The sequence below is a fragment of the Pogona vitticeps genome, chromosome 14, assembly GCF_051106095.1.
Source record: "Pogona vitticeps strain Pit_001003342236 chromosome 14, PviZW2.1, whole genome shotgun sequence".
Classification (NCBI taxonomy): Eukaryota; Metazoa; Chordata; class Lepidosauria; order Squamata; family Agamidae; genus Pogona; species Pogona vitticeps.
The window spans coordinates 4,521,451-4,534,783 of NC_135796.1; the positions used below are offsets into that span (position 1 = coordinate 4,521,451).

Genomic DNA, 13,333 nt, shown 5'->3' on the forward strand with positions numbered 1-13,333 from the left:
TGGGTTAAGTTTATAAAGAAAGTTTTGGTTTGTTTCAGTTCTTATATAACGGTTGATGCTGTCAGCATTTCTGCTGTGTATTACTCTTGATATAATTTTAGATTACTGTATATTACTTTTGTCCTGTTTCTAATTATGCGAGTAATTGTTGCTCCACCTCCCTCGTATGGCAGGCCTCCTGATTTTATGTGCTTTCCACCACATGAGCCCAGTTTTCTTTTAGTGCTTCTTTCGATTGGTTGGTCTTCTCAGGAAAAAGCATGTGTTCCTAAATCATTCATGGCCTCTAGTGTTCACTTTTCATTTATACGCAGCTAAATATGCAGGGACATTTCCCCTGTGTAAAAGGTAAGATGGAGCCTGAAAAGAGATTTCTGTAAGCAACCCCATCTTGAGATGTGCAAAACCAAAAAAAAAAACTTATAGAAAATATACCAGTTACAGGGACCTTTATAATCTGTCCTAATTAGGGGGTGATGAGGGTAAAGGGCAGCCTTTTATAGGCTTTTAATTTGTCAACATATCACAGAAGTACTGTATATGAATGGGAGACCAGGATTATTCACAGTCTGGGCAGCTGTTTTCCCATTTAATGACCTGGTCAGTGGTCCTATCAATCCAGAGGTAAAGGTTCTCCTTGACATTGAGTCCAGCAGAGCTCATTCCCATCTCCAAGACGTAGAGCCAGCGTTTGTCCGTAGACAGTTTCCGTGGTCACGTGGCCAGTGTGACTAGATATGGAACACCATTACCTTCCCACCGAGGTGGTACCTATTTATCTACTCGCATTTACATGCTTTCGAACTGCTAGGTTGGCGGGAGCTGGGACAAGCGACGGGAGCTCACTCTGTTGCGTGGATTCAATCTTACGACTGCTGGTCTTCTGACCCTGCAGCACAGAGGCTTCTGCGGTTTAACCCGCAGCGCCACCCACGTCCCTATCAATCCAAAGGGCCTATTAAAAAAGGGCTCTCAGTATTTGGAGAAAAATTTGAAAGCCGTAAACAGCTTATGGTGCTCCCATCTTCTGTTTAGCTATTTTCTGAACTGAATTTCTCGTGTTCCTCATTGCTGTGGGGTAGTCAAGTTACGGTTAGTGTTGCATTATCCTTAAAAGTAATTTGCCACATTGGGCTATATAAATACATATGCTGTCCTTCCCAGGCAGCAAAGAACAAATGGGGAGAATGCTGCGGTGCCCTCTAGTGGCCAATTGTGAGCTTGGATCTCGAAAATACTTAAAAATACCAACTGCAAACCAGAGCAGTACTTTCCTTCCCACTTAGTATGGAATGGGGAAAAACTTGAAAAAGTCTTGTGAACATTCTTCGAAGAATGCTTTAAAATGACCTCTGAAAGCAACTTTTGAAACTAAATTAAAAAAACACACCACAAATTATAAAAAATAACCCTAATTTCATAACATAATTTCATTATTTTTGAAATGTGACTTAGGCTGCAACAGCATAGACAAATATTGTAGAAAATGCTGCGGGCATAAAACAGATGAATATACTTTTCATAAAGACCAATTCAAATCAGTCGACTCCCTAGGTGCAAGTTTTTTCCCCTCTGCCCCAGGGGCTTCTACTTTTTTTAAAAAACGATTCAAACAGAGTTTTTCTCACGCTATTTTTTTTTTCATTCTCTCAAAGGACGGGAGAGACATAACTGTGGATGGTCTTCTGGTGATATACTAAATGGGCAGGTCCCAGTCTTTCCTACTAGTAACTCTGAGGTATTTAATATATTTTTTTTAAAAAAGCATACTACTGAATGTAGTGCTAGATCACCTTATCACTACATTGATACACTAGTTTAGCACAATAGAAAGAACTCTGACGAACTACAGCAGACTATTATTTTTCTGCAGTATGTGTTTGTACTTTATGGAGAATTTTGGAACACAGTCTATTTTCTCTATCATCATGCGAGGCTTTAAACATCCCACCAGCTTTACTATGAACCATAAAGAGAGAGCTGGGGATTAGTAGAGCTTATTATCCGCTGTCGACTTTTTATCTGGGGATGCTCCAGAAAGATTCCTATGAACAAAGAGCATGCATGACTTTCTAACAAAATCAAACCCCCGATTTGACATTTTTTGCTTGGGAATCTCCTGCCACCCTGCAGTGGCTTACCTCTTGGAGGGCTGCCCAAGGCATGTTGAGGTGATGGGGACCAGCGTAGCAATCATCCTGTGTGTTTGGAAGAAAAGGGAAGTAATTGCCTGTTTTTCATGGTACATATGCCTGTGTGAACAGCAGTGACAATGGTCACCCCCTCTTCTTTTCCATTTTTAAAAAACACAGCTGTCCCTCTAGGGAGAGCTGATAAACACTGTTCACCAACATCTCCTCTAATTCTCTGGAGCTCTGTGCACAGTCTCTGCCCCATAGTTTCAGCTGCAAATGGAAGCAAATGGGCAGATATACTTGCAGCAGTACATGCTCATGTGGCTTGCGGGAAACATTGCTGTTCACACAGGCAAATGCGCAATGAAAAGCAGGCAATGATTTCCCTCCCCTTTTGTTAGAAGGCCATGCTCTTAGTTCGCAGGAATCTTTCTGGAACGTCCACAGATGAAAGTGGATAGCAGGATAGCACAGCACACACACAGTCCACATGAACGTCTTTCTCTCCTAGCTGCACCCATTAGTTAATCTGAAATCATTGAAATATAGTAGGGCCCCTGTATCTGCGTGTTCACTGTCTGCTGATTCACTTATCCATGGTCTGAAAATATTAAAAAAAAACAGTTCTAGAAATTTATATTTCTGAAGATGAGTTACCAGAACTGGCCACTAGATGGAGTCACTGACCATGTTATATATAACATTTCCTATTAAAATAGTGTTTTAGGACCTCCATATACGATTAGAATTGGTTCCAAGGCCCCCTCCCCAAGATACTGAAAACTACATATACTGTAATTGCAAACACTCTATATAGAGGGAGTGTGGTAAAAGGGAAAAAAATCTAGAAAAAAAATCTTTGCATGCATTACCAGAACTGTCCTCTAGAAGGCATCAAAGATAATGTTATGTATTCTTCCCAAACAAGTATTCATAGCACAGTCTCTGGCTCCTTCTAGTGGCTGGTACTGGTAATAATAGTGAACATAGTTTTTTATGGATTTATTTCTTTTAATATTTTTAATATTCTCAGACTGTGGATAAGTGAAACCGTGGCTACTGATGCCATACTCTAATCCACGTTTTACAGGATCCATGAGGGGGCTTGGAACCAATCCTTCGCGGATATAGGGGTCCTACTTCCATAATAGAAACCAGTCTAGCAATCAAAAACTTTGCACAGAATTTTAGTTTCAAATGTAAGTGAAATTTTGGTTTCTTCTCTGATTCCCTCTGTGGATTTTGTTTATTTCAATCTAATGAGATAGAGCAAATAAAAAGTATTGCCACTTGAACAAGTCTAGGTGGATTTCTGTCCTTTTTAAAAATTCAGCAACAGGCTCTATTATTGCCGTTAAATCATTTCACTATAATATACTGCATTAAACTGAAGCTGTGTGATGTTCACTACCGATACTAAGTGGCAAGGTAAGGTTTCTGTAGCCTACCATTATACAGTGGGGTCTCTACTTAAGAACGTCTCTACTTAAGAACAATCCAACTTAAGAACAGCTCCATTTGCTAAATTTTGCTTCTACTTGAGAACAGAAATCCAAGATAAGAACAGGAAAAAAAAACCTTTCCTGCTCTTTTTTTAACCTTAGGTCATCTTAGGTTAAAAAACATTCTCCCCCTAGTGGTAGAGTACGCATTAACCAGCTTTGCATTAGTTCCTATGGGAACTAATGCTTCAATGTACGAACACACCTCTACATAACAAAAAAACAGCCAGAACGGATTAATTGGTTTTCAGTCCGTTCATATGGGAAATTTTGCTTCAACTTAAGAACGTTTCAACTTAAGAACACCATTCCAAAATGGATTAAGTTCTTAAGTAGATGGACGGAAAAGAGCAGATACGGATTAAATGGTTTTCAATGCATTCCTATGGGAAATGCAGATTCAACATAAGAACTTTTCAACTTGAGAACCACCTTCCAATACGGATTAAGTTCTTAAGTAGAGACCCCACTGTAGAGTGAATTGGTGTATTTAAACATTATTATTTAAACAATAATAACTAATATTTACATATTTTGGGTAGTTTTTAAATTTAATTTTAAAATAATAAATAAGAATAATTAAATGCTAGCAATCTAATATGCTGCCCATTGCATAAATAAGGAGTGACGGTAGGCCTGAGAGGAAGGTCAGAGAACACTGAAGTGCTTCTGGCTGGAGGACGCTTGCCCCGTGAGGCTTGTTTCGGCTACTACAGCATGTCTGAAGGGTGGGGTGGGGGAGCTCTGTTTGGCTGAGGTGGCAGCAAAGCTTGGGCTGGTCGTGCGGTTTGAATAGGTCCTTGGGTTGGCTTTTTAGCAGTAGGCAGAGTGTAAGGTCATATGGTGGTCCAGAGTCAAGAGGAGAACCCACAGCAGACTTTGAAAGCATGCAAAACCTTCCTAGAACACCTGCTCGTGCAAAATCTTCCAAGGCTGCCAGTCAAAGTGTATCTCGCTGCAAAAGTTTCGTCTCCAGTCGTTAGCAGAAGAGGCGTTTCTGGGCCAAGTATAGAATCTCTGCAGGTTGGATCAGGCCTGCAGATTACCCTTGCTATACTTTCTCCTCTTTAGTATGATGTAAGTTGGCAAGGAGTGAATTCCTTAGAAATTGTCAAAATAATTGATGAGGGCGTGGTAAGCGCTGGTAGTGTTGAAAGAGGTGCATTTTAAAAGATTGTGCGAAGCGTACACATTACGGTGGGAAGAATAAGGAAGTTTTAGAGTTTATAAGAAGAACATTTGCTTCATGAAAGATAATGACTTCCTTGGAAAGTGTGTGTAAAAGCCCTGTTGAAATGGTGCACGTTAGAAAGGTAAATCAAAGTGGTGTGTTTGTTTATATTCATGCACATTTTGTTACTTTGGATTTCATTTCCACATTGAACTAAGCTTTCAGGATGGCTTCCTGTCGTATCCCATCCAGCGTTCTGTTCTAAAGCACACACGGGTAGTTCTCACCTCGTTTGCCTTCATTTTGAAAAGTACAGTGTATGTTGCTCTTGTCTTGCAGCAGCGAGAAGGGAAAAAAAACATTGTGGGTTTCGATCATGACTAATGAGAATGAATGTATAGCATTTTAAATGAAGAAAAAAAATCAGTCTACCAAATACAGGAGTATGTGAAGGAAGCAGGGGTACAGTATATGGAGGGTGCCACTGTCTTTGGAACTGACATTTTGTCCTAGTGCTTTTGTTTCATTTCCCTTGTTGCGTTCAAAATTGCAGAAAAGTGACCAGTGATGTGTAGAGATGGGCACTAGCAGTTCGTGCCAGTTCATCCTTCCCAGCCGTGCCTTCCCTGTCAGCTGCCCACTCAGGGGCAGTGCCCAGAGGAGGCGGGGCAGAGAAATGCTGAACACTTGTTCGTCCAACGGATAAACCAGCACAGACCACCAAACTGGCAGTTCGTGCCCATCTCTAGTGATGTGTGTTGCTGCAGGGGTGGAAATAATTAATGGTAGGCATGACATGTTCTATCTTTGCAGAACATCCATTGAAGTCCTCTGCATATTGTATTTGAATTTGGCCATAGGGATATTTTTAAGGGTTGAACAGGTGTTTTTCCTGGATTAAGTTTCCACTCATCCATCTTCTTTTTCCTTCCAGTGGTACTTGCAAATGCCACAGGGTGTCCATTACTGCAAAGGCTAGGCTTAAAAAAAAAGAGTGACCTGCCTCTTGCGCCACCTCTATACCTTTGTCTGCAGTCTCGTTTTAGTCACTGAGTTAAGCTCCCAGTACTCACTTGGCTGGCAAATTGGGGGGGAACGGGACACAATGCCACTGCCATCATTTGCTGGGAGCTTTGTGTAAAGAGAAGGCAGAAATAAACATTACCGATCGGAGTGGCAAGTGGAGCGTAAAGGATGAGGAGAAAGATCAGGTTAGCACCTCATCATGGGTATGGTAAATTTATTTTCTGGTTTAGTTCTTCTTGGACAATTCCTCAGGGAAGAGGGGATGTGGATGAGCATGGACTTAATTCAGAGCATTAATCCCCATTCGTTGGCTGCTGAAAACCCTACTCAGCAGCCTCTCTGGCTTCTGAGAATTCTCTTCTGGCCTGACTTGCATTTTTTTCCAAGCCTATGTTGGCAATTTGAAGAGCTCAGTGCTTTCATTCGGTGTTGCTGGCGAAAGCTGTAAAAAACAAAATGTGTATCTCCAGCCACTTTTTCCTGCACATATAGAGATCCTGGCAAAACATGGAGCCATCACTGCAGAAGGCTGTGTCTTATCAGAACCAAGAGTTCCGTCAAATCATTTGCCACCTGAGTGAAAGCCATCTGTGGTTTCTTCCCGGATTCCTTGTGTCCGCAAGGCTGGGCGTGTGCCTTTTCCAATAGCTTATGAAAGAGACCGTTGTCCGGTTGAAAGGATGGAGGTTCTGCTCTAGATTGCCTCTTTCTCTCCGGGATAGTTTTAGAAAGATGAGCGGGGAGTATAGCAGCTCGGAGCCCAAATCTTCCGTCTCCTTTAGAGATGGGAATGAACTAAACCACAAACCAGAAAAAAACTGACCAACGGGGCCGGTTCGCACTTCGGTTTGTGAGTCCAGTTCATGGATCCCGTTTTGCCAAAGCAAAACAAGAGCGCTGGAACTTCTTTTCTAATTGGCGCTTCATTTTGCTTTGCCAAAATGGGATGACCGGCCCTGCCCCCTTCCCTCTCCCTCTGCTGCCTCTACCTATTTGGTCCTGCCTCTTCTGCCACCACCGCAGGCTGCCCGTCCCCTCTCCAGACGGCCACCCAGCGGATAGGTGGGCACACACACAGCGTCTGTGTCAGGAGCCTGGCATGTGTCTCTGAAGAGGGTGTTGAAGGCTTGTGGCAGCAGCCGAGGACGCAGAGGTGGAAAGGCTAGGCGGCAGGACCAGATATGAACCCCAAAAAACTGAACCGCAAAGCAATTCGTGGTGGTTCGTGGGCAACCGTGAACCCCGAACCATCACAAATCACTAACTTTCTGGTTCATGCCCATCTCTAGCCCCCTTTGCTGTGTCTGCTGCCCTCAAACCCTGTTGAGCTACCCAGACAGGTTGTCTATTGGGGAGAGGTTCGAGCAGATGCAGGGCTTCTGTACCACAGTTATATCAAATGACTGGTAGATTCTCGTTGCGTTGGCTTGATTTTATAACCACAGAGAAAAGAAAAGGTACTTACTGATAGGCCTACTCTTAGTGATTGCTTACTACCTTTTGCTACCTCATTCTTCCTTTCTAACTTACCTGATTAGCTTTATTTTAGCTCTTGTCTGCCCTTCCTCCCCTGTTCACTTTCCTCCTCTTTCTCCCGTACTGCTTCCCTCTTTCCTCCCACCCCGACGTGGCTCTCCCACCTTTCCTTTTCTTTTCTGCAGACCAGTTCTACCATATCATTGGTCTCTGAATCTTCCTTTGAGCTGCATCCTGGATCAGATCCCACCCATGTTGTGCCTCCCCCATCTGCCCCGACTACCTCAAAACAGCAGAGCCTAGACGGCTATGGGGATTCCCTGAACCCCCCGACGCCTCTCCCATTGGAAGTACTTCACATTGAAGAGGAAGGCGGCACTCTAGCCACATCTTTCACGAAAACTGCGAAGATTCCTCCTCAACCCTGGACTGAACCGCCATTTGGAGAGGCCCCTCTCCCTTTTTCAGGCTCAGAGGGACCAAGCCGAGAGCCGATTTGCAATGGGTCATGTCTCTCATTTTCCAACCAAGAGTCGTTGCCCCATAGTTCTGATGGAGGAGCCCGGAACCAAAGATTTGCAGAACCAAAACAACCTTGGAGGGATGAGCGGAGATCCGAAAACAGGTTTGCAGGTGTTTCTGGGTCGGTCATAAATAACAGGGTGAAAACGCCACCATCAAGAGAACTGGAAAAGGGCCCTGTATTAGATCTACCGGGTGCTGCTTTCAAGGAGAATAACAATAAAGTAGCTTCAAACAAGTTGTTTAATTCAGATGGATTTCAGTTAACACTGAGAACGCTTCCTGCCAAAGACCATGTTGTTTCGGCAACACGCAAACCCGATCTTTCGAGTCTGGAGCAGTGGGATGGCTTCCCAAGTGCCAAAGACCAGCTGGGCCGTACCCTGCAGCCAAGTGCCCGGGTCCAAGATGCAGGCAGGGCAAGCAGCTGCCCCGATGTTGCTGAGAAGAGGCATGATCCGGAAGGGGCCCTGAGGAAAAACAGTCTGCAGGACACTCTGGCAGGCCAGTGGAAAGAGCCACTCTCTGAAAGAGGAGCTGCTTCGGGGCCTACAGGAAATGCCTGGAAAGAGGAACTGGATCCGTTCCCGGCTGGCAGGATTCCTGTGGAAAGGATTTCCACTTCACGCCAGGCAGGCCTCGGAGTGAACATAGAGGGGGGGGGGGGAATGGCTAATTTTCAAGTTGGGATTTCTCCGAGGGTGCCTCTGGTTTGCCTGTGCATGAAAAAAACGCTTTTGGATCTCCTGAATTCAGCCTGTCTGCATGCTTTTGTGATGTGTAAATGTGGCACCAGCTGCATGGGGCTGTGATTTGAGACCCTGCTGCTTTCACTCAGCTTTGTGGAAACCTTGAAGCCCACGGATCTGTGCTTTGGATTGTGAAATTTTAATACTGCTTGCATTTCTCATAGTTCGTAGAGGGAAACGAAACTGGGACCATATGCCAGTGTGCGATTGGGATGCAACGAACCTCTCTTAATTGTCACCCCAACCTCTTGGGTTGCTCTTCTGACCCAAGAGATGGTCCCTGAGTACTTCAGTTCTGGATAAATGTTCTGGGCAACTAAGTTGGCACTGCCTCCAGAAGCTGATTCCAAAAGGGATACTATCTGTATGACATGTGTTGCACCCTTGCAATCTGAACACTTACACATTCAAGCTAGGATGGAGGGATAAGAGAGTGTTCTCTCTCTCTCACACACTCACTCACTCACTACATGGTACATGAAGATATTGCTATGGTTGTGGTTGACTCAAGGGTTTCTAAAAGCTAACAACGTAGCGCTGTTGCGCTTGGCCAACAAATGGGCACCCAGTGCTACATGACCGGCCTTGAAGGCTTTTGTAAAGGTTGATTTGATGCACTGTGTGGCTTTGTTTGTGTCCGTTTCCCCCACTCTTGAGGAGGGGGGACGCCTTCTGTTTCCCCTGCTCTTTGTTGCTGACGCTTGTTGAGCTTGAAGTTTGTGCATACCCTGATGATCCTCAGCTGTGGTTGCCGTTTATTGAAACTCTTTGCTTTTCTTCCCCGTGAAGATAAAATCTGTAATCAAGCAAACCCAAGAGACCTCCAATGTCCACCCCATGTGCCGTGATCTCTCACCGAGACGCAAGCTGGGCCCGGCCATATTCCACAAGACGGTCTCCCAAGACCGCTTGATAGAGGAGCTTCAAGACAGGTTGGGCATCAGTAAGCCAGAACAGGAGGAATGGAGGAGCCAAGACAACTGGCTGACTGAGGGGGTCATCATCATCTCCAGGCCACAAAAGAAAGAGCAAGATGGTGGGCAGCAGGTAGAAAAGGTAGCGCTTAACACGTTGTGTTTGATGTTCCGTGCCGTGCAGAAGATAATGAAAGGGTGTCTTAGAAATGCTCTAAGCCGTTTTTATGATATCAACTATCTGTTTAGCACTTCTATAGAGTACTTGCCCGGTGAAGTAATGTACGCAACCGAAAGCAGAGGAAGTATCTCTCGCCACCACCTGATTCCTTCTTCCCAAAGGAAGAAACCAGTTGTGCAAGCTATGTGGATCATGCTGCTCCAGAATGTGGGTCCCATGGGCCGTGTTGGTTATTTGGGTATCGACATGGGCTAAAGACCCAATATCTGGGGTCCGAAAGGAGAAGGCAAATTCTGTGCCACCCCATGAAATTTGAGGTAACAGAGATAGAAAGGTCACATATGGGGAGCCGAGAGAAGTAAGGATGTCATCGTGGACAGTTCTGGCTACTAGTATTTCACTGGATCCCAGAACAAGAGCATTGAACTTCCAAGATTGCTTGCGTGCTGGATAGTTAATCCTAAGGCCTTAGAGTTCATCAAGAGCTGCTCAATTTTAGGCTGCTGCGTATGGTTTTGTTCAATCTAAAATACATACAGTACTTAGTAAATGGTGATTCAGTTGTTAAATGTGTTAACCACCTGGTGGCTCACCTTATGATATTCTCCTTTTTGGGCTGAAACTTCCATTTTCCCATGCGAGCAAGTCACTCTATTCAATGTATTCGCGAAGGCTTTCATGGCCAGGATCTAATGGTTGTTGTGGGTTTTTCGGGCTTCTTGGCCGTGTTCTGAAGGTGGTTTTTCCTAATGTTTTGCCAGTCTCTGTGGCCGGCATCTTCAGAGGACAGCAAACTGTGCTCTGGTGTAGTTTGGCTAGGGCGTGGAATATTTATGGCTGTGAGATGGGATGATTAGTGTGTATTGTTGTGGGTGTATTGTTTTCTGTGGATGTATTGTTTTCTGTGGGTGTATTGTTTTCTGAAGATGCCGGCCACAGAGACTGGCGAAACGTTAGGAAAAACCACCTTCAGAACACGGCCAAGAAGCCCGAAAAACCCACAACAACCACTCTATTCAACTCTAATGCAGTACTTCCAAATAAGAAGCGTGTAGGCTAATCATTAAAACATTCTGGACGTGTTTTTTAAATTCCTTTTTGTTTGCTACACTTGCATGTAGAAGAAGCTGTCTGACTTTCCCAGCTCTTGCTAGGCAAAGCCCAATTTGTTCCATCTCTTTTTCTGCAGTGTAGTTTTCTCCAGATGATTACGATGGCTGGGATGATAAGGGTGGTGACCGTTACTGTAATTATTCTGTGTGAATGTATGCGTGCAAGGTGGTCCAAAGTCCAGAGGGACAAAATTTGAGCCTCTTCTCTCATGATCCTACATGAATAGGCTCTGTAGGCAAGGAGAAGGAAGGATGGGCTTCCGTTTTGGTCTTACCTTTTCTTATCTTGGTACATTAAAAAAAAGGTCTACCTGTCTCTGGACCCTCATATTTCTTCCTCCTTTCTTCCATAGGTTATAATTCCTGCCGAGTCACCCCTTCCTCTGAGGAAAACGGTCTCGGTCCCGCCTTCTCCCCCACCGCAGTGTCCTAAAGAGGCTTCAAAGGCTGTCTCTATCAATACATTTCCTCTTCCTTTCCCTCTTCCTCTTCCTCACCCTCCTCCTCCTCCTCCGCCCCCTCCTCCCCTGCCACCGCCGCCACCTCCACCCTCGCCACACGTCCCTCACCTGCGCTATGTGCCCTCCGCCCCGCCTCCTCAGCCTCTCCTGCAGTGGGAGATGCTCTTGGAGGAATCTTCTTTACCCCCGGGACAGATTCTGCCAAATCCTGTTGGAGTGGCCTCCCCCCCACAGGGAGAGGTTCGAGCCAAGCCCGTTGCTTCCGCTCCCAAGATGGTGGTGTCGGTGGGCTGCCAGACTGACGAGGATTCGTTCTTCCCGCCAGAGCAGGCATGGCCTCCTTTTATGGTGTCCTGATGTGCCAGAACGGGACCCAGCTGGATCCTAGCCTATGCAGCCACTGTGCATTAGCTCAGATATTGAAGAATAGCGAAAACCGAACTTGGATAGCACGGGGGGGGGGGGGATTGTCTTCCTTGTTTAAATACCAGCACTAAGCATAGTTTGGTGGAATAATCCGTTGACACATATGCAGAATTGTGAGCTGCCACAATTGGAAATAATATGTGGCATCCCTTAAGAAGAGATCTGCGGTGAAGTGAAATCTGCAATGGTTGGGCCAGATTAATTCCATCACAGAGAGGAGGTGTAATAGAGCATTCTCCTCTCGACTCGAAAGGCTGTTGTTGTAGCCTCACAAAGCCTCACCAGTGGAATCTGGCTCGGTTGGAGCTTGGTGTGACCTTGTTCATGGAACTGCAGGAGCCGTGGCTTGTGAACGGGTCTCCTCCTGCTCAGTTCAAAACATGGCCTCCACAGCTATGCCCCTTTCGTGTCAGTCCCCCTTTTGTTGGAAGGAAGGAGCTGAGTTCTCCCTGCTTGTAACTCATGCTCCTTTTGCATGGTTTGCAAATTCCTTCCGCGCTGTCCTGTTAAAAAAAAAAAACACGTAGGCTGCAGAAGCACAACAGCGTGTTCGACTTGCCTCCTTCTTCATGGAGAAGAGGTTCAAAGAGAAGATTCCCCTGTAGATCATCAGTCCCGTCCCGTGGTTGTTCTGTTTGTTAGCAGGTTGGGATAGCCTTACCTTTCCTCACCTCTCTTTGTAGTACTGTAATAGATATCCAGTATTTCCACGTTACAGGTTGAGGCTGAGAGATAAGGAGGGCTTAGGCTTAAAGCCCCACCATGAGTTTGCAGCTGAGCTAGGACTGAAACTTGAGTTTAATCCACGTCCAGAACTCCTTTTCACCAAGTCTCTCAAATCTGTTTGGCTTTTATGTCACGGCTACTCTCTGACAATTCTGCTTTTCCAGGGCCCTTATACGCCACCTCTGGACCGAAGCTCCCGTTTCCTCGCTGCTCGCCCACCCACACCCGAGAAGGCAGGACAACCCTCTCTACATCTTGCTCCGGCATGGCGTGTGGGCAGAGTTTCTCTTGACATCCGTGTGCTTTCTTGCATGGGCAAAGCCGCATGTTCTGCTTCGTTTTTGCCTGTCTGTTTCTAAGCCTAGAAGCAAGAGTAGGCCTCTCATATTAGCAGGAATTCGAAGGGTGTGTGGCACGATCTTCTTAAGGGTGTGCTGTTGCTTCCAGATGAGACTCTTGTCCTGCCGTTTTGATTCCGGGTTAACAGAATTTTGTGGACGCAGCTTGTAATTCTCTTGTGCTTTCTCATGGCTAATTTCCTTTACGCCTTTGTGAAGATCAACCTAGAGAAGGGGAGAGAAAGTGCATGTAATGTACGATCGAGACCCACAGTCCTCAGACTTTACGTCTGTGACCGTGCAATATGTAGGCAGTTTCTCCTTGTAGTGAACTTTTCCTTGTGTGGCTGGTCACAAATGGGTGGTGAGATTGGGTGCACAACAATATTGTGCAGGAGGAAGGAAAAATATAGGTTTGAAACCTGTTTGTGTCTCATTTTTGTTGCATTGCTTGGACCCAGACAAGTTGCAGGGATAAAGTAGGATTGGTGTCCCGACTCATGGTGGGCCAACCGCATGTCACACCATGCCAGAGATGGGTGTGTAAATTGCCAGGTGATTAGAAACCATGGAAGAAACATGATGGGCGGATGT

General features: G+C 45.3%; 1 protein-coding gene across 4 annotated transcripts in view; it reads left to right on the forward strand.

The window, feature by feature from the left end:
- PXN (paxillin) overlaps positions 1-13,333 on the forward strand; it is an 86,781-nt gene that overhangs the window by 58,479 nt on the left and 14,969 nt on the right. For 2 of the 4 annotated variants that reach the window (XM_072983580.2, XM_072983579.2), the window contains exons 7-9: positions 7,496-8,464; positions 9,371-9,637; positions 11,142-12,435. The exons of 1 other annotated variant lie outside the window; for it this stretch is intronic. In XM_072983580.2, coding sequence (XP_072839681.2) covers positions 7,496-8,464; positions 9,371-9,637; positions 11,142-11,606 — 1,701 coding nt within the window. In that variant the 3' untranslated portion in view covers positions 11,607-12,435. Of the gene's footprint in view, positions 1-7,495; positions 8,465-9,370; positions 9,638-11,141; positions 12,436-13,333 lie in introns of those variants that run through there. One more of the 4 variants, XM_078381622.1, reaches the window with a different exon arrangement.